Source organism: Aulonocara stuartgranti (assembly GCF_965226115.1).
Source record: "Aulonocara stuartgranti genome assembly, chromosome: 15".
NCBI lineage: Eukaryota > Metazoa > Chordata > Actinopteri > Cichliformes > Cichlidae > Aulonocara > Aulonocara stuartgranti.
The window spans coordinates 13,115,220-13,134,339 of NC_138951.1; the positions used below are offsets into that span (position 1 = coordinate 13,115,220).

The window sequence follows — 19,120 nt, forward strand, 5'->3', positions numbered from 1 at the left end:
AGCCATCTTTATTTACATCTCACCACAACAATCCCCAAACCCCCGAGTCCCCGTGTTTTTAACTAGGCGGGCGTGATTAAGGATGCCGTGCAGGTGCGTCCGCCCTCCCTGCACGGCACCGCAGACCACGCCCCACCACATACCCCCATCGCCTGATTGAGGCTGGGGAGCCATCCGGCCGAACCTACTCCCCCACCGCCAGTGGGAGAGGGAATCAGCCCGGACAGCTGGCGCCCCCAGGCCCCGGCCAAGCGACGGGGAGGTGCGAGTTCAGGTGGCCGCCCGCGAATCCAGCGGTGCAGGCCAAGCTGGTTCGGAAGTCGGACGCGTGGCGTGTGCACCCGGCGCGGCCGGCACAGTCGTGAGCCCCAGCTCACAGGTGGCTGGGCAGAGGTGTGGCGTGTACTGGCCTCTGGTGGTGGTGAGGCCGATCTGGTGAGCACGGCGATCTCAAGCGTGGCACACGCCTCGCTCGCCAGTTCCACTCGAGCAGGCTCCCCTGGCACGGGGACCTCCAGCTCCTTGCGCGGTCCATCCGTCACTGCCGTCGCTCCCCGCTGGAGCAGCCCATCGCGCGACTCCTCCGTCGTCACTACTACTCCCTCTGCCGCCGCCTGCTCCCGCTGGGCGGCCACCATTTCGGCCACCATCTGGGCCAGCTCCTCCATTCCCTGGCTCCGATACGGACCCGCCGTGCTGCCTCCTGGGTTTCGGCACCAATGTGGCGAGAATAAGGCACGGCGGGACCACGGAGTATCATTCGGAGCCATCTTTATTTACATCTCACCACAACAATCCCCAAACCCCTGAGTCCCCGTGTTTTTAACTAGGCGGGCGTGATTAAGGATGCCGTGCAGGTGCGTCCGCCCTCCCTGCACGGCACCGCAGACCACGCCCCACCACAATGTTATAAAAGGTACAATTAAAGATTTTCATGGATTTTTCAAGGATAAATGTCTAATTTGATCAAAAGTTCTATATGCCATTTCTGGAGAGAGTGCAGTGGAAATGTTGTCACTTTTGGACTTTGCTACTTGCAGCTAAACATTTGCAGCTAAATAATGTATAATGTAAGCAGAAACTGCAACTGAATGAGGGAATATTTGTCTAAAAACTTAAACTGAACTAGAAGGGTACCAGTGCTCCAGCTTACCATCTTTACCTGAGTAAATCTGTTTGTTGAACAATCTAAATGGTTGATTCAGAAACTTCTGTGACATCAACTTAACTGAGACTCATTACAAATTTCACAAAACACAGTTGAATACTTAGTTAATTAGTTTTTATTAGTTATTTTTGTTTTTGTTGTTACGTTAATTTTAATAAAAAATAAATAAATAAGTAAATAATTGTCATGGTCCCCGTGCCTGCCCAGCCGGCCTCACAAGGCTACACTTGTGTTTTTTTTCTCTTTCTCCCCCTATCTCTCTGCCTGGGCGGAGCTCACAGCTGGCTCCCGCCCTTGGCTCTCACAGCTGTTGGCGATCAGCTGATTATCCGTCTTCTATTTGAGGCTGGGTCACAGATCCTCTCATCGCGGGATGATTGCGCTACTGACGTTAGTCTACCTTTCCAGCTCCCGTGGTCTTACACCTTTATGCCTTCGTGATTTGTGAGTGATATCTCCCTTTCCCTGTTCCAGCTTATCTTCCCGGACCTGTGACCTCCCCGCGGTACGAACGTGTGTGAGGACGTGAGCGAGCGTGAGAGAGAGAGAGCCTTCCCCTAATCCCCTGGAACCCTGAATTTCCCGTCACTGTATATATTATTGCACGGGTGTGTAAATAAATTGTGTTTTGAGACATCAACCTGCTCTGCGCTTGAGTCCCTGCTTTCAGCCCGTGACAATAATATCTTTATTTTATTTTATTATTAATTTATTTGTTGTTCCCAGAGAGCAAGCCAAACACTGGTCCTGACTATCTCTAGTAGTGGTGCACTACTAGTGAATGACCGGTGAATGTGGGGCGACGGTGGCAAGAAAAAACTCCCTCCTGGAGGAAGAAATCTTGGGAGGAACCAGGCTCTCTGGGAGGACCCTTCCTCCTAAGGGCAATACTTACCAGCGGTCTGAGACGACGGTTGTTCCTTCTCAGCACGATGATGGCTCTAACTTGCTTCCACACCCTGTTTTAGAATGAAGAGAAAAATGATTAACAAGGTAATAGGACATTTCAAAATTCTCTCAGCTGCTGTGTCTTCTTACGTTTCTCTTGTAAAACAGGATGTAGGCAGACTGCTGCTGTTCCTCAAAAACTGCCGATCCAGTTGTGTGGAGCACCCGTGCATCATTATAGGTGAGCCAATGATCTGATGTAGACTGTGGGCTCTCCTCAGGATGCACAGAATGACAGATGTAGTGTCCTAAGATCACATTAAGACAAATGAATCCAACTTCTAAAAGTCAACTGATTCAAGCAAACAGTGGTTTGGACTTAGTGCTTCTTAAAACATCAAAAGCTTTTGTGTGTGAGTCCTTCACTCAAAAGTAGCATTTTCTGTTTGTAACAAGTCAGTTGTTTTACCTGATTCTGTGCCTCCATAGTGACTAATGATGCTTATGAGTTCATAACGGCCATCACCCTGAGAAGGAACAAATCCAAAGATCAGTTTCATAAAGTCTCACATCAGTGCGATAATTAAGCTGATTCTCTGAGATGTTCTGCAGTCTGTTTTTACCTGTTTGGATGACACCACCAAGTCCCTCTGCAGCCTGACGGGGTCATTCACCTTCTGAAGCTTGTGGGTTTTTGTAAAGCCAAACCTCTTCAGGTGAAAGATGAGAACTCTGGCAGAAAAGAAAAAAAAAAACCCAAGGTACAAAATAAGAAGAATGAGTGTCAAACACAAACCGAAGATGGGGCAAAATGACTGCTCAAGTGTTGTCTTAAAAACTCTGATGTTTAGTGCGCCACAGTTTGGAAATCAGGTCAGTCGATCAATTCTGATGTGACCTTACTCACCTTGGCAGTGTATCAAAAGACTGCTTCACTTCCGAGGTCGTCCCTCCACAGTCACAGGTAAATTCGATTTTTTGTTCCTAAACAACGGCAAAGAGAAAACAGGCTTTATGGTAGAAAAAAAAATCACAACCTATGCGCACACACAAGATCAGTGATACTACATCTCTACTGGAATTTGTGATCTTACCTTCAAGTATGTCCCTAACATGTCCTCAACAGACCCCTCTGGAACCAGGTCAAGGGACAAGCTTGTAAATTCCTCCTGTTGTGATGACTGGTGACCGCAGCTACACATTTAAGGAGTAACGTAGTTAAAGTAACGATCAAGTAGGTGGAAAAGAGGTATATGAAAATGTTGCAATCAGCCCTGTGTTTCTGAAAGACTGGCTTACCTCTTGCATGTCCTCATGTTTTCCATTTTGAAAACATGATGGTCTTCTACTGGGCAGGTATAACTTCGGCCCAGGAGAGCTGCTTCCCTCTTCAGGTGAGGTGAGAGGCTTTTCACCTCATTGAGGAAAAAGGTTAGGAATTCATGAGCGTCCTGAAAGAAAAACACAGAGGAGATTTAGAACATAAACATTAGAAGGTAAAGCAAAAAACAAAATGTCCAAATAGCTGACGCACTTTCTGTGCACTGCCTTCGTATTCAGGAACCTGTTGGCTGAATGCCTTCTTAAAAGACATTAGGCGGCGTTTTTTAAGGTCATAATCTCTTGATTCATGACAGTTCCTGATGTTCATGAGCCTTCTGTAAAAAGGAAAGGGTAAACAGACATTTCTGGTGTTAGATATCTTTGTTCTTCAGGTTTCTGAAGAAAGTAGAAGGTTGACGTAGCGCACCTTAAGAGCCGAGCTTCTGGGACTGCTCTCCACAAAGTCTCCTGACGGCTGACATCTCTAATGAACTCCTCATTGTTGAAGAGGCTCTGCAGGCAGGAGTTCATGTAGCAGCTGTTTACAATGTTTGGAAACCTGCCACACATACACAAAGTTTACACTATCAGTGTAAAATAACTCATTTCCACTTTGACAAAGAGAGCTTTGGTCCTCGTGCACCACGTGTACTCACCCGAAGCGGTCCACAGTCTGAACTTTATTTTTCTTTTTTTTTCTATCCTTCAAATTTTTCCCTAAACTATTGCAAAAAGGTAAAAACACAAACACACAATTAGGAAAGATGTCAAGAAGCTAAGCAGTGTATGTGCATGTATGCATGAGCTTTGAAGTTTAAACATTTTGGAGGACGTTTTTCTCTTACATGTCAAACACCTGCTCCAATCCATCCTCTTGTGCCAGAAACTCCATAAGCAAAGTGTCCCAACTCAGGTCTGATGGCTCACTATGTTCAGTGGTGTTTCTAACCTGGTTGGAACTTTCACCACATTCCTTATGGGTGCTGCTGCATGCAGAAAGAAGAAAGGAGTCAGGGATGCATAGCAAGCACAACAGGACAACAAACAAACATTGTCTCTCTGGAGAAAAGCATTCAAACATCTAATTCTTATTGTGATCAGCAATCGGCCAAAATATTAAAAGCACTTACCTGGGATTGTCTGTAGTTATGACCTGTACTAGGTCCTCTGAACTGTTCAGTGGAGGCTTGATGTCCAGTTCTTGGCCTTTTGTTTCTAGGCAGTCTTCTTTTGGTGGTGCTGCCTCAGCAAGTGTACAGTCCTGCTGCAGGTTCTTTAATCTGCAAAAATATACAAATATATAGAAGATTAAGTATCAAATCTGCAACCAGAAGGATCCCAAAAGAATTTTTCTTTAAAGTGAGAAGATTAAAGTTTCCCTTACTTGTCACTCTTTTTATCAGGTTCCCCTGTTGTTTCTGGAGCAACCAGTTCTCGACCTTTTGTTTCTAGGCAGTCTTCTTTTGGTGGTGCTGCCTCGGCAGGAGTACAGTCCTGCTGCATGTTCTTTAATCTGCAAAAATATACAAATATATAGAAGATTAAGTATCAAATCTGCAACCAGAAGGATCCCAAAAGAATTTTTCTTTAAAGTGAGAAGATTAAAGTTTCCCTTACTTGTCACTCTTTTTATCAGGTTCCCCTGTTGTTTCTGGAGCAACCAGTTCTCGACCTTTTGTTTCTAGGCAGTCTTCTTTTGGTGGTGCTGCCTCAGCAAGTGTACAGTCCTGCTGCAGGTTCTTTAATCTGCAAAAATATACAAATATATAGAAGATTAAGTATCAAATCTGCAACCAGAAGGATCCCAAAAGAATTTTTCTTTAAAGTGAGAAGATTAAAGTTTCCCTTACTTGTCACTCTTTTTATCAGGTTCCCCTGTTGTTTCTGGAGCAACCAGTTCTCGACCTTTTGTTTCTAGGCAGTCTTCTTTTGGTGGTGCTGCCTCGGCAGGTGTACAGTCCTGCTGCAGGTTCTTTAATCTGCAAAAATATACAAATATATAGAAGATTAAGTATCAAATCTGCAACCAGAAGGATCCCAAAAGATTTTTTCTTTAAAGTGAGAAGATTAAAGTTTCCCTTACTTGTCACTCTTTTTATCAGGTTCCCCTGTTGTTTCTGAAGCAACCAGTTCTCGACCTTTTGTTTCTAGGCAGTCTTCTTTTGGTGGTGCTGCCTCGGCAGGTGTACAGTCCTGCTGCATGTTCTTTAATCTGCAAAAATATACAAATATATAGAAGATTAAGTATCAAATCTGCAACCAGAAGGATCCCAAAAGATTTTTTCTTTAAAGTGAGAAGATTAAAGTTTCCCTTACTTGTCACTCTTTTTATCAGGTTCCCCTGTTGTTTCTGGAGCAACCTGGTTTCTTCTCTGTAGAAAGAAACCAAAAGACAGGACATAGCTGTGTGCTTCATTGCTCTTAATTGCTCCCATTTCATTGTGATGAATAAATGCTTGATGATAGTGACTCTTTCCATAAAACATACCTTCCAGAATTTGAAAATAGACCAGCGGGACTTTTTCTGTGGCTTTACAGTGGGGGTCTCTGCCTCTGTATCGCTGTCAGTTTCCTGTAGAGAACGAACAAACATAATGTTATTAAAAAAGAAAAGTCACTTAAAATTAACAAATACATTTTAAGGAAAATATGCATTTCATATGTCTTCTGTAAAAGCAAACCGAGAAACAGCAGAAGAAGTGTCTCCATTTTATTTTCTTCTTCTTCTTTATACCATTTTCATGGTTAGGTGTTGTGGCAGCAACAGAAGCATCCGGGACGCTGATCGAGGACAAAAGTGTAAATGTTATTTTTCAAAGTGGAAATTTTTAACAAGGAGCGCATCCTGGATATTGCAAATAAAAAATAATAACTGTTATGAAATACCAAAATGAACAAAATCATGTATTTTGTACATTTACACTCTATATTTTCAACTAATCTCTGAATCGATATAAATAATAGACAAAACTAGAAGTAGTAAAAACGATATAAACACACAAGGCGGAAGAAAAACAACAATAAAAGGGAAATAAAACAGCTCACACTAAACCACTGCTATAAATATCTCCGGCAACATTGGATTAAAGAGTCACATTTCTTTACCTCTGTTGAGACGTAGAAGGAATTTCCTTCTCTGCCACGTTTTGGTTTTTTGATCTCTGTTTAGAAAGAAGAAAACCAACATCAGTAATGGCATAAAACAAACATTCCAAGGGAGGCTCTACATGAAAAGTGTCCAGTTAGAAAATTTGGTATTATTTTAGATTATTTATCAATTTAGTGAGCTATCGACTCATGAAGTGGACCGATATGAATATGTTTAAATAAATTAAAAACAATTTATTCATGCCTCAATTTGAGTTTTAAAGTTTATGGTATGAAATACAAAATACTTCATTTGGTTCAAAATTCAGTTTTTACAAAAATCATCTATGAAGCTCCATTAAAAGCTTCAAAATGCTTATTTACTGTAAGAAAATATACAGAGAAATGTGCTACAAGTCTCGTCAAACTTACCTTTCTGAGAAAAAAGCGTTTGAACATCTTTGAACCTAATTTGATCGCAGTGAAAATCTTCTGTGCTATGCAAAAGTTCAACTGAAAACAAGTTCAATAGTTGTATATTTATAAGCTTTCAGCATAGAATGTTCATACCCTGAACATGTGTCATCATAATGTATGGGGCTAGTTTGCATATTTTGGAATGTATGCTCATTGGAACTGTGTGGTACTCGTCTCCAAGCAACCCCACTGTACATGCTTGAAATGTACAGTGCAATGTGCAAAAAATTGCAAAAATAAACAAGACAAGACAGTGCAATGGATATGTGCAAAATGCTGAGTATTGTGCAAAAGTAACTTGGTGTGTGTGTGTGTGTGTGTGTGTGTGTGTGTGTGTGTGTGTGTGTGGAGCAGGGCGATATGACCAAAAATATTTATCACGATATACATTTGAAAATTTGCGATAACGATATAACTGACGATATAACTGACACTAGACAAAATACTTTACAACTCCACGACTTTATTAGTGCAAAAAAACCATCAATGTATTTTCACTTAAACAAGCAGCTGTTTTTATGTGCATTAAAGTTATATAAAAATGTAACAATGCAAATTCCTTGCTGACAGTTTAACCAAAAGGCATTTCCAGTGGAAATTGGCCGACATATCCTGAGCATAACAATGTATAATATCCACTAAACTTAAAAAGAGGTTATACACACACAATACAGTAATATTATGTTGAAGCACAGTACGTATCACTCCGCGAGGCGCCTGCCTAATATAGCCGTAATGCTCCACTTTCGCTCTTCTCATTCTGTGTCGCCGCCATGTGCGTATGTAAACATAGGCACTGCGCATGCGCGTTTTACCCATATTCTATCACGATATTTCATTTTCCTATCGTTGCCCAAAATTACACCGGTATTACCGTGAACGGTATGATATAGCCCAGCCCTATATGTGTGTGTGTGTGTGTGTGTGTGTGTGTGAGATACTGCAGATAAGTGCTTGGTAGCGATGTGTGAAGGTGTGTGTGTGTGTGTATCAGTCCAGTCACTGAGTGTTCAGGAGTCTGACGGCTTGCTGGTACCTCTTTCGAGAAGGCAGCAGGGTGAAGAGTGTGTGAGGTCCTCCATAATGCTGGTGGCTTTGCGGATGGAGCGGGTGCTAAAAGTGTCCATGATGGAGGGGAGAGGGGCTCCAATGATCTTCTCAGCTGCTCTCACTATTAGTTGTAGGGTACTGCGATCTGATACGGTGCAGTTACCATACTAGATAGTGATGCAGCTGCTCAGGACGCTCTCGATAATCCCTCTGTAGAAGGTGGTGAGAATGGATGGTGAGAGATGGGCTTTCCTCAGCTTCCGCAAGAAGTAGAGATGCTGTTGGGCCTCCTTAGTTATGGAGCTTGGGTTAAGGGACCAGAAAAGGTTCTCCGCCAGGTGGACATCAAGGAATTTGGTGCTCTTGACGACCTCCAAAGAGGATCCAGTGATGTTAAGTGGGAAGTGAGCTCTCTGTGCTCTCCTGAAGTCAACAATCATCTCTTTTGTTTTGTCCACGTTCACAGACAGGTTGTTGACCCTACATCTCTACAGATGGCCCCTAGCGCAACCCTTCAGCCTACTAGTAATTGCACCTATTGTACAAAAGGGTTAGGGTTGTGTATGGGATTTCCTATGCCCCCTGAATGCACCATCGGGGTGCATGTCTGCAACTTTAGTTCAGAGACAAACGGCAGCCAAACAACGGACAGTGTGTGCGTTCATAAGACCGTAAGTTAATGTTTTACTTCACTCAGTTGTGTTGGTGTTCAGCCATGAGTGTATTTGATGACTTACCAGCAGTTTCTGCTTCTGTTTATGTGACATTATGTGTGTTGGTGGCCAGGAAAGGAACGTGCCCTCCGGTTGTTGCAAGTGGCTGCCATCAGTCTCTCCAGAAGACCATCACAGCAACTTTCATGGGGCAAATGGGGCTGGAGGACCAGTCCTCTGCCTAAACCAGGTGGCTGCAGCCTGGCCCCACACTTAGAAAGGCTGGATTGCTGAAAATGGTAGTGCTAGAGAAATTTGTGGGGGGGGGCTACCGGCCAGGACAGTGAAGTGAGTCTGCTATCACTAGCCGGTGAACCTCGAAACTGCCATCACCCTGGCCAAAGACCAGCTGGCGACCTGTCCGGCTCAGTCATGGATATTCACAAATACCCCATAGTACTGGTGGAAATGAAAGATCGGGGGGAAATGCATAGAGTAACGGCTGCGGTTAGCTGGCGGCTAGCATACCCCTTAAATCTCAAAACTGATTGGTTGGGGTTTGGTAGCTCAATAGGGCAGTATGCTGGGCTGCACACACAGCCAATAGGGACACGTGGCGTTTGGGCCGCGTTCAGCTTGCCGGTTCCAGCAATTCGCTACACAGAAGATAATGGCACTATGCAATTCGCCCTTTGATCAAATGATGAGAGCTGATAGTCAAATAGTGCGCCCTGACATTTCCACATTTTGTAACGACAGACCATGTTGAGCGTGTCGTGACACTTGTAAAATGGAAGAACACATCTACTTGTTGGTCGCAGAAGAGCCACTGAGAAATGATTTTTTTAGGTGGCTCGTTACAACTCGATGGCTGGTCACCTGGAATAAGATAAGACTCTGGACCCAAAAATTGACCGATTTTACTGGCCAAGAATCTGTTTGGATGTGCGCTGATGTTGTGCGTCCAGTGGTGTCAGCTGGTGAACCAGCTGGCCATTCCAAAAGTGCCTTTATGCCCTTACTGCCCTTAATGGAGGTACCATTTGAGCACATTGGCATGGACCTCATCTGACCATTTTATCGACGAGAAAAAGTAAATCTTTCGTTCAGCTGTTGTTAACTGATCTTGACTTTGTTAATTAAACGTTGTAAACCTGCTTTCAGTGTGTCCTGTACATGAGTTCTTTCAGTAAACCACAGCACGGTGTGTTTTTTGAGCTGATGAAGTTAAGCCAAAACAAGAAACATGCAGCAGGAGACAGTAACTTGTTAAAATGTTTGTGGCGAGAATAAGGCACGGCGGGACCACGGAGTATCATTCGGAGCCATCTTTATTTACATCTCACCACAACAATCCCCAAACCCCCGAGTCCCCGTGTTTTTAACTAGGCGGGCGTGATTAAGGATGCCGTGCAGGTGCGTCCGCCCTCCCTGCACGGCACCGCAGACCACGCCCCACCACATACCCCCATCGCCTGATTGAGGCTGGGGAGCCATCCGGCCGAACCTACTCCCCCACCGCCAGTGGGAGAGGGAATCAGCCCGGACAGCTGGCGCCCCCAGGCCCCGGCCAAGCGACGGGGAGGTGCGAGTTCAGGTGGCCGCCCGCGAATCCAGCGGTGCAGGCCAAGCTGGTTCGGAAGTCGGACGCGTGGCGTGTGCACCCGGCGCGGCCGGCACAGTCGTGAGCCCCAGCTCACAGGTGGCTGGGCAGAGGTGTGGCGTGTACTGGCCTCTGGTGGTGGTGAGGCCGATCTGGTGAGCACGGCGATCTCAAGCGTGGCACACGCCTCGCTCGCCAGTTCCACTCGAGCAGGCTCCCCTGGCACGGGGACCTCCAGCTCCTTGCGCGGTCCATCCGTCACTGCCGTCGCTCCCCGCTGGAGCAGCCCATCGCGCGACTCCTCCGTCACTACTACTCCCTCCGCCGCCGCCTGCTCCCGCTGGGCGGGCGCCATTTCGGCCACCATCTGGGCCAGCTCCTCCATTCCCTGGCTCCGATACGGACCCGCCGTGCTGCCTCCTGGGTTTCGGCACCAATGTGGCGAGAATAAGGCACGGCGGGACCACGGAGTATCATTCGGAGCCATCTTTATTTACATCTCACCACAACAATCCCCAAACCCCTGAGTCCCCGTGTTTTTAACTAGGCGGGCGTGATTAAGGATGCCGTGCAGGTGCGTCCGCCCTCCCTGCACGGCACCGCAGACCACGCCCCACCACAATGTTATAAAAGGTACAATTAAAGATTTTCATGGATTTTTCAAGGATAAATGTCTAATTTGATCAAAAGTTCTATATGCCATTTCTGGAGAGAGTGCAGTGGAAATGTTGTCACTTTTGGACTTTGCTACTTGCAGCTAAACATTTGCAGCTAAATAATGTATAATGTAAGCAGAAACTGCAACTGAATGAGGGAATATTTGTCTAAAAACTTAAACTGAACTAGAAGGGTACCAGTGCTCCAGCTTACCATCTTTACCTGAGTAAATCTGTTTGTTGAACAATCTAAATGGTTGATTCAGAAACTTCTGTGACATCAACTTAACTGAGACTCATTACAAATTTCACAAAACACAGTTGAATACTTAGTTAATTAGTTTTTATTAGTTATTTTTGTTTTTGTTGTTACGTTAATTTTAATAAAAAATAAATAAATAAGTAAATAATTGTCATGGTCCCCGTGCCTGCCCAGCCGGCCTCACAAGGCTACACTTGTGTTTTTTTTCTCTTTCTCCCCCTATCTCTCTGCCTGGGCGGAGCTCACAGCTGGCTCCCGCCCTTGGCTCTCACAGCTGTTGGCGATCAGCTGATTATCCGTCTTCTATTTGAGGCTGGGTCACAGATCCTCTCATCGCGGGATGATTGCGCTACTGACGTTAGTCTACCTTTCCAGCTCCCGTGGTCTTACACCTTTATGCCTTCGTGATTTGTGAGTGATATCTCCCTTTCCCTGTTCCAGCTTATCTTCCCGGACCTGTGACCTCCCCGCGGTACGAACGTGTGTGAGGACGTGAGCGAGCGTGAGAGAGAGAGAGCCTTCCCCTAATCCCCTGGAACCCTGAATTTCCCGTCACTGTATATATTATTGCACGGGTGTGTAAATAAATTGTGTTTTGAGACATCAACCTGCTCTGCGCTTGAGTCCCTGCTTTCAGCCCGTGACAATAATATCTTTATTTTATTTTATTATTAATTTATTTGTTGTTCCCAGAGAGCAAGCCAAACACTGATCCTGACTATCTCTAGTAGTGGTGCACTACTAGTGAATGACCGGTGAATGTGGGGCGACGGTGGCAAGAAAAAACTCCCTCCTGGAGGAAGAAATCTTGGGAGGAACCAGGCTCTCTGGGAGGACCCTTCCTCCTAAGGGCAATACTTACCAGCGGTCTGAGACGACGGTTGTTCCTTCTCAGCACGATGATGGCTCTAACTTGCTTCCACACCCTGTTTTAGAATGAAGAGAAAAATGATTAACAAGGTAATAGGACATTTCAAAATTCTCTCAGCTGCTGTGTCTTCTTACGTTTCTCTTGTAAAACAGGATGTAGGCAGACTGCTGCTGTTCCTCAAAAACTGCCGATCCAGTTGTGTGGAGCACCCGTGCATCATTATAGGTGAGCCAATGATCTGATGTAGACTGTGGGCTCTCCTCAGGATGCACAGAATGACAGATGTAGTGTCCTAAGATCACATTAAGACAAATGAATCCAACTTCTAAAAGTCAACTGATTCAAGCAAACAGTGGTTTGGACTTAGTGCTTCTTAAAACATCAAAAGCTTTTGTGTGTGAGTCCTTCACTCAAAAGTAGCATTTTCTGTTTGTAACAAGTCAGTTGTTTTACCTGATTCTGTGCCTCCATAGTGACTAATGATGCTTATGAGTTCATAACGGCCATCACCCTGAGAAGGAACAAATCCAAAGATCAGTTTCATAAAGTCTCACATCAGTGCGATAATTAAGCTGATTCTCTGAGATGTTCTGCAGTCTGTTTTTACCTGTTTGGATGACACCACCAAGTCCCTCTGCAGCCTGACGGGGTCATTCACCTTCTGAAGCTTGTGGGTTTTTGTAAAGCCAAACCTCTTCAGGTGAAAGATGAGAACTCTGGCAGAAAAGAAAAAAAAAAACCCAAGGTACAAAATAAGAAGAATGAGTGTCAAACACAAACCGAAGATGGGGCAAAATGACTGCTCAAGTGTTGTCTTAAAAACTCTGATGTTTAGTGCGCCACAGTTTGGAAATCAGGTCAGTCGATCAATTCTGATGTGACCTTACTCACCTTGGCAGTGTATCAAAAGACTGCTTCACTTCCGAGGTCGTCCCTCCACAGTCACAGGTAAATTCGATTTTTTGTTCCTAAACAACGGCAAAGAGAAAACAGGCTTTATGGTAGAAAAAAAAAATCACAACCTATGCGCACACACAAGATCAGTGATACTACATCTCTACTGGAATTTGTGATCTTACCTTCAAGTATGTCCCTAACATGTCCTCAACAGACCCCTCTGGAACCAGGTCAAGGGACAAGCTTGTAAATTCCTCCTGTTGTGATGACTGGTGACCGCAGCTACACATTTAAGGAGTAACGTAGTTAAAGTAACGATCAAGTAGGTGGAAAAGAGGTATATGAAAATGTTGCAATCAGCCCTGTGTTTCTGAAAGACTGGCTTACCTCTTGCATGTCCTCATGTTTTCCATTTTGAAAACATGATGGTCTTCTACTGGGCAGGTATAACTTCGGCCCAGGAGAGCTGCTTCCCTCTTCAGGTGAGGTGAGAGGCTTTTCACCTCATTGAGGAAAAAGGTTAGGAATTCATGAGCGTCCTGAAAGAAAAACACAGAGGAGATTTAGAACATAAACATTAGAAGGTAAAGCAAAAAACAAAATGTCCAAATAGCTGACGCACTTTCTGTGCACTGCCTTCGTATTCAGGAACCTGTTGGCTGAATGCCTTCTTAAAAGACATTAGGCGGCGTTTTTTAAGGTCATAATCTCTTGATTCATGACAGTTCCTGATGTTCATGAGCCTTCTGTAAAAAGGAAAGGGTAAACAGACATTTCTGGTGTTAGATATCTTTGTTCTTCAGGTTTCTGAAGAAAGTAGAAGGTTGACGTAGCGCACCTTAAGAGCCGAGCTTCTGGGACTGCTCTCCACAAAGTCTCCTGACGGCTGACATCTCTAATGAACTCCTCATTGTTGAAGAGGCTCTGCAGGCAGGAGTTCATGTAGCAGCTGTTTACAATGTTTGGAAACCTGCCACACATACACAAAGTTTACACTATCAGTGTAAAATAACTCATTTCCACTTTGACAAAGAGAGCTTTGGTCCTCGTGCACCACGTGTACTCACCCGAAGCGGTCCACAGTCTGAACTTTATTTTTCTTTTTTTTTCTATCCTTCAAATTTTTCCCTAAACTATTGCAAAAAGGTAAAAACACAAACACACAATTAGGAAAGATGTCAAGAAGCTAAGCAGTGTATGTGCATGTATGCATGAGCTTTGAAGTTTAAACATTTTGGAGGACGTTTTTCTCTTACATGTCAAACACCTGCTCCAATCCATCCTCTTGTGCCAGAAACTCCATAAGCAAAGTGTCCCAACTCAGGTCTGATGGCTCACTATGTTCAGTGGTGTTTCTAACCTGGTTGGAACTTTCACCACATTCCTTATGGGTGCTGCTGCATGCAGAAAGAAGAAAGGAGTCAGGGATGCATAGCAAGCACAACAGGACAACAAACAAACATTGTCTCTCTGGAGAAAAGCATTCAAACATCTAATTCTTATTGTGATCAGCAATCGGCCAAAATATTAAAAGCACTTACCTGGGATTGTCTGTAGTTATGACCTGTACTAGGTCCTCTGAACTGTTCAGTGGAGGCTTGATGTCCAGTTCTTGGCCTTTTGTTTCTAGGCAGTCTTCTTTTGGTGGTGCTGCCTCAGCAAGTGTACAGTCCTGCTGCAGGTTCTTTAATCTGCAAAAATATACAAATATATAGAAGATTAAGTATCAAATCTGCAACCAGAAGGATCCCAAAAGAATTTTTCTTTAAAGTGAGAAGATTAAAGTTTCCCTTACTTGTCACTCTTTTTATCAGGTTCCCCTGTTGTTTCTGGAGCAACCAGTTCTCGACCTTTTGTTTCTAGGCAGTCTTCTTTTGGTGGTGCTGCCTCGGCAGGAGTACAGTCCTGCTGCATGTTCTTTAATCTGCAAAAATATACAAATATATAGAAGATTAAGTATCAAATCTGCAACCAGAAGGATCCCAAAAGAATTTTTCTTTAAAGTGAGAAGATTAAAGTTTCCCTTACTTGTCACTCTTTTTATCAGGTTCCCCTGTTGTTTCTGGAGCAACCAGTTCTCGACCTTTTGTTTCTAGGCAGTCTTCTTTTGGTGGTGCTGCCTCAGCAAGTGTACAGTCCTGCTGCAGGTTCTTTAATCTGCAAAAATATACAAATATATAGAAGATTAAGTATCAAATCTGCAACCAGAAGGATCCCAAAAGAATTTTTCTTTAAAGTGAGAAGATTAAAGTTTCCCTTACTTGTCACTCTTTTTATCAGGTTCCCCTGTTGTTTCTGGAGCAACCAGTTCTCGACCTTTTGTTTCTAGGCAGTCTTCTTTTGGTGGTGCTGCCTCGGCAGGTGTACAGTCCTGCTGCAGGTTCTTTAATCTGCAAAAATATACAAATATATAGAAGATTAAGTATCAAATCTGCAACCAGAAGGATCCCAAAAGATTTTTTCTTTAAAGTGAGAAGATTAAAGTTTCCCTTACTTGTCACTCTTTTTATCAGGTTCCCCTGTTGTTTCTGAAGCAACCAGTTCTCGACCTTTTGTTTCTAGGCAGTCTTCTTTTGGTGGTGCTGCCTCGGCAGGTGTACAGTCCTGCTGCATGTTCTTTAATCTGCAAAAATATACAAATATATAGAAGATTAAGTATCAAATCTGCAACCAGAAGGATCCCAAAAGATTTTTTCTTTAAAGTGAGAAGATTAAAGTTTCCCTTACTTGTCACTCTTTTTATCAGGTTCCCCTGTTGTTTCTGGAGCAACCTGGTTTCTTCTCTGTAGAAAGAAACCAAAAGACAGGACATAGCTGTGTGCTTCATTGCTCTTAATTGCTCCCATTTCATTGTGATGAATAAATGCTTGATGATAGTGACTCTTTCCATAAAACATACCTTCCAGAATTTGAAAATAGACCAGCGGGACTTTTTCTGTGGCTTTACAGTGGGGGTCTCTGCCTCTGTATCGCTGTCAGTTTCCTGTAGAGAACGAACAAACATAATGTTATTAAAAAAGAAAAGTCACTTAAAATTAACAAATACATTTTAAGGAAAATATGCATTTCATATGTCTTCTGTAAAAGCAAACCGAGAAACAGCAGAAGAAGTGTCTCCATTTTATTTTCTTCTTCTTCTTTATACCATTTTCATGGTTAGGTGTTGTGGCAGCAACAGAAGCATCCGGGACGCTGATCGAGGACAAAAGTGTAAATGTTATTTTTCAAAGTGGAAATTTTTAACAAGGAGCGCATCCTGGATATTGCAAATAAAAAATAATAACTGTTATGAAATACCAAAATGAACAAAATCATGTATTTTGTACATTTACACTCTATATTTTCAACTAATCTCTGAATCGATATAAATAATAGACAAAACTAGAAGTAGTAAAAACGATATAAACACACAAGGCGGAAGAAAAACAACAATAAAAGGGAAATAAAACAGCTCACACTAAACCACTGCTATAAATATCTCCGGCAACATTGGATTAAAGAGTCACATTTCTTTACCTCTGTTGAGACGTAGAAGGAATTTCCTTCTCTGCCACGTTTTGGTTTTTTGATCTCTGTTTAGAAAGAAGAAAACCAACATCAGTAATGGCATAAAACAAACATTCCAAGGGAGGCTCTACATGAAAAGTGTCCAGTTAGAAAATTTGGTATTATTTTAGATTATTTATCAATTTAGTGAGCTATCGACTCATGAAGTGGACCGATATGAATATGTTTAAATAAATTAAAAACAATTTATTCATGCCTCAATTTGAGTTTTAAAGTTTATGGTATGAAATACAAAATACTTCATTTGGTTCAAAATTCAGTTTTTACAAAAATCATCTATGAAGCTCCATTAAAAGCTTCAAAATGCTTATTTACTGTAAGAAAATATACAGAGAAATGTGCTACAAGTCTCGTCAAACTTACCTTTCTGAGAAAAAAGCGTTTGAACATCTTTGAACCTAATTTGATCGCAGTGAAAATCTTCTGTGCTATGCAAAAGTTCAACTGAAAACAAGTTCAATAGTTGTATATTTATAAGCTTTCAGCATAGAATGTTCATACCCTGAACATGTGTCATCATAATGTATGGGGCTAGTTTGCATATTTTGGAATGTATGCTCATTGGAACTGTGTGGTACTCGTCTCCAAGCAACCCCACTGTACATGCTTGAAATGTACAGTGCAATGTGCAAAAAATTGCAAAAATAAACAAGACAAGACAGTGCAATGGATATGTGCAAAATGCTGAGTATTGTGCAAAAGTAACTTGGTGTGTGTGTGTGTGTGTGTGTGTGTGTGTGTGTGTGTGGAGCAGGGCGATATGACCAAAAATATTTATCACGATATACATTTGAAAATTTGCGATAACGATATAACTGACGATATAACTGACACTAGACAAAATACTTTACAACTCCACGACTTTATTAGTGCAAAAAAACCATCAATGTATTTTCACTTAAACAAGCAGCTGTTTTTATGTGCATTAAAGTTATATAAAAATGTAACAATGCAAATTCCTTGCTGACAGTTTAACCAAAAGGCATTTCCAGTGGAAATTGGCCGACATATCCTGAGCATAACAATGTATAATATCCACTAAACTTAAAAAGAGGTTATACACACACAATACAGTAATATTATGTTGAAGCACAGTACGTATCACTCCGCGAGGCGCCTGCCTAATATAGCCGTAATGCTCCACTTTCGCTCTTCTCATTCTGTGTCGCCGCCATGTGCGTATGTAAACATAGGCACTGCGCATGCGCGTTTTACCCATATTCTATCACGATATTTCATTTTCCTATCGTTGCCCAAAATTACACCGGTATTACCGTGAACGGTATGATATAGCCCAGCCCTATATGTGTGTGTGTGTGTGTGTGTGTGTGTGAGATACTGCAGATAAGTGCTTGGTAGCGATGTGTGAAGGTGTGTGTGTGTGTGTATCAGTCCAGTCACTGAGTGTTCAGGAGTCTGACGGCTTGCTGGTACCTCTTTCGAGAAGGCAGCAGGGTGAAGAGTGTGTGAGGTCCTCCATAATGCTGGTGGCTTTGCGGATGGAGCGGGTGCTAAAAGTGTCCATGATGGAGGGGAGAGGGGCTCCAATGATCTTCTCAGCTGCTCTCACTATTAGTTGTAGGGTACTGCAATCTGATACGGTGCAGTTACCATACTAGATAGTGATGCAGCTGCTCAGGACGCTCTCGATAATCCCTCTGTAGAAGGTGGTGAGAATGGATGGTGAGAGATGGGCTTTCCTCAGCTTCCGCAAGAAGTAGAGATGCTGTTGGGCCTCCTTAGTTATGGAGCTTGGGTTAAGGGACCAGAAAAGGTTCTCCGCCAGGTGGACATCAAGGAATTTGGTGCTCTTGACGACCTCCAAAGAGGATCCAGTGATGTTAAGTGGGAAGTGAGCTCTCTGTGCTCTCCTGAAGTCAACAATCATCTCTTTTGTTTTGTCCACGTTCACAGACAGGTTGTTGACCCTACATCTCTACAGATGGCCCCTAGCGCAACCCTTCAGCCTACTAGTAATTGCACCTATTGTACAAAAGGGTTAGGGTTGTGTATGGGATTTCCTATGCCCCCTGAATGCACCATCGGGGTGCATGTCCGCAACTTTAGTTCAGAGACAAACGGCAGCCAAACAACGGACAGTGTGTGCGTTCATAAGACCGTAAGTTAATGTTTTACTTCACTCAGTTGTGTTGGTGTTCAGCCATGAGTGTATTTGATGACTTACCAGCAGTTTCTGCTTCTGTTTATGTGACATTATGTGTGTTGGTGGCCAGGGAAGGAACGTGCCCTCCGGTTGTTGCAAGTGGCTGCCATCAGTCTCTCCAGAAGACCATCACAGCAACTTTCATGGGGCAAATGGGGCTGGAGGACCAGTCCTCTGCCTAAACCAGGTGGCTGCAGCCTGGCCCCACACTTAGAAAGGCTGGATTGCTGAAAATGGTAGTGCTAGAGAAATTTGTGGGGGGGGGGCTACCGGCCAGGACAGTGAAGTGAGTCTGCTATCACTAGCCGGTGAACCTCGAAACTGCCATCACCCTGGCCAAAGACCAGCTGGCGACCTGTCCGGCTCAGTCATGGATATTCACAAATACCCCATAGTACTGGTGGAAATGAAAGATCGGGGGGAAATGCATAGAGTAACGGCTGCGGTTAGCTGG

At 43.5% G+C, this 19,120-nt stretch overlaps 2 protein-coding genes and 1 long non-coding RNA gene across 3 annotated transcripts; all 3 read right to left on the minus strand.

The window, feature by feature from the left end:
• Window positions 1-640: 640 nt before the first annotated feature.
• On the minus strand, window positions 641-8,433 carry LOC309689717 (uncharacterized protein; the record flags this gene model as incomplete). The annotated part of the gene is made up of 21 exons (XM_082506338.1): window positions 641-2,127; window positions 2,207-2,364; window positions 2,526-2,583; window positions 2,680-2,788; window positions 2,964-3,040; window positions 3,151-3,250; window positions 3,356-3,507; window positions 3,591-3,714; window positions 3,807-3,938; window positions 4,036-4,101; window positions 4,225-4,365; window positions 4,510-4,659; window positions 4,764-4,892; window positions 4,997-5,125; window positions 5,230-5,358; window positions 5,463-5,591; window positions 5,696-5,751; window positions 5,868-5,951; window positions 6,485-6,540; window positions 7,980-8,056; window positions 8,162-8,433. 21 exons carry the CDS (start codon window positions 8,431-8,433, stop codon window positions 2,110-2,112), a joined length of 2,346 nt encoding a protein of 781 aa, XP_082362464.1. The 3' UTR covers window positions 641-2,109.
• Window positions 8,434-11,886: 3,453 nt separating this feature from the next.
• On the minus strand, window positions 11,887-16,089 carry LOC309689718 (uncharacterized protein; the record flags this gene model as incomplete). The annotated part of the gene is made up of 19 exons (XM_082506339.1): window positions 11,887-12,093; window positions 12,173-12,330; window positions 12,492-12,549; window positions 12,646-12,754; window positions 12,930-13,006; window positions 13,118-13,217; window positions 13,323-13,474; window positions 13,558-13,681; window positions 13,774-13,905; window positions 14,003-14,068; window positions 14,192-14,332; window positions 14,477-14,626; window positions 14,731-14,859; window positions 14,964-15,092; window positions 15,197-15,325; window positions 15,430-15,558; window positions 15,663-15,718; window positions 15,835-15,918; window positions 16,081-16,089. 19 exons carry the CDS (start codon window positions 16,087-16,089, stop codon window positions 12,076-12,078), a joined length of 1,950 nt encoding a protein of 649 aa, XP_082362465.1. The 3' UTR covers window positions 11,887-12,075.
• Window positions 16,090-16,097: 8 nt separating this feature from the next.
• LOC309689911 lies at window positions 16,098-18,074 on the minus strand. The gene is made up of 3 exons (XR_014271553.1): window positions 17,937-18,074; window positions 16,452-16,507; window positions 16,098-16,127 (listed from the first exon to the last, which is right to left on the minus strand). It is a non-coding gene; the product is annotated as an uncharacterized lncRNA (long non-coding RNA).
• Window positions 18,075-19,120: the final 1,046 nt, after the last annotated feature.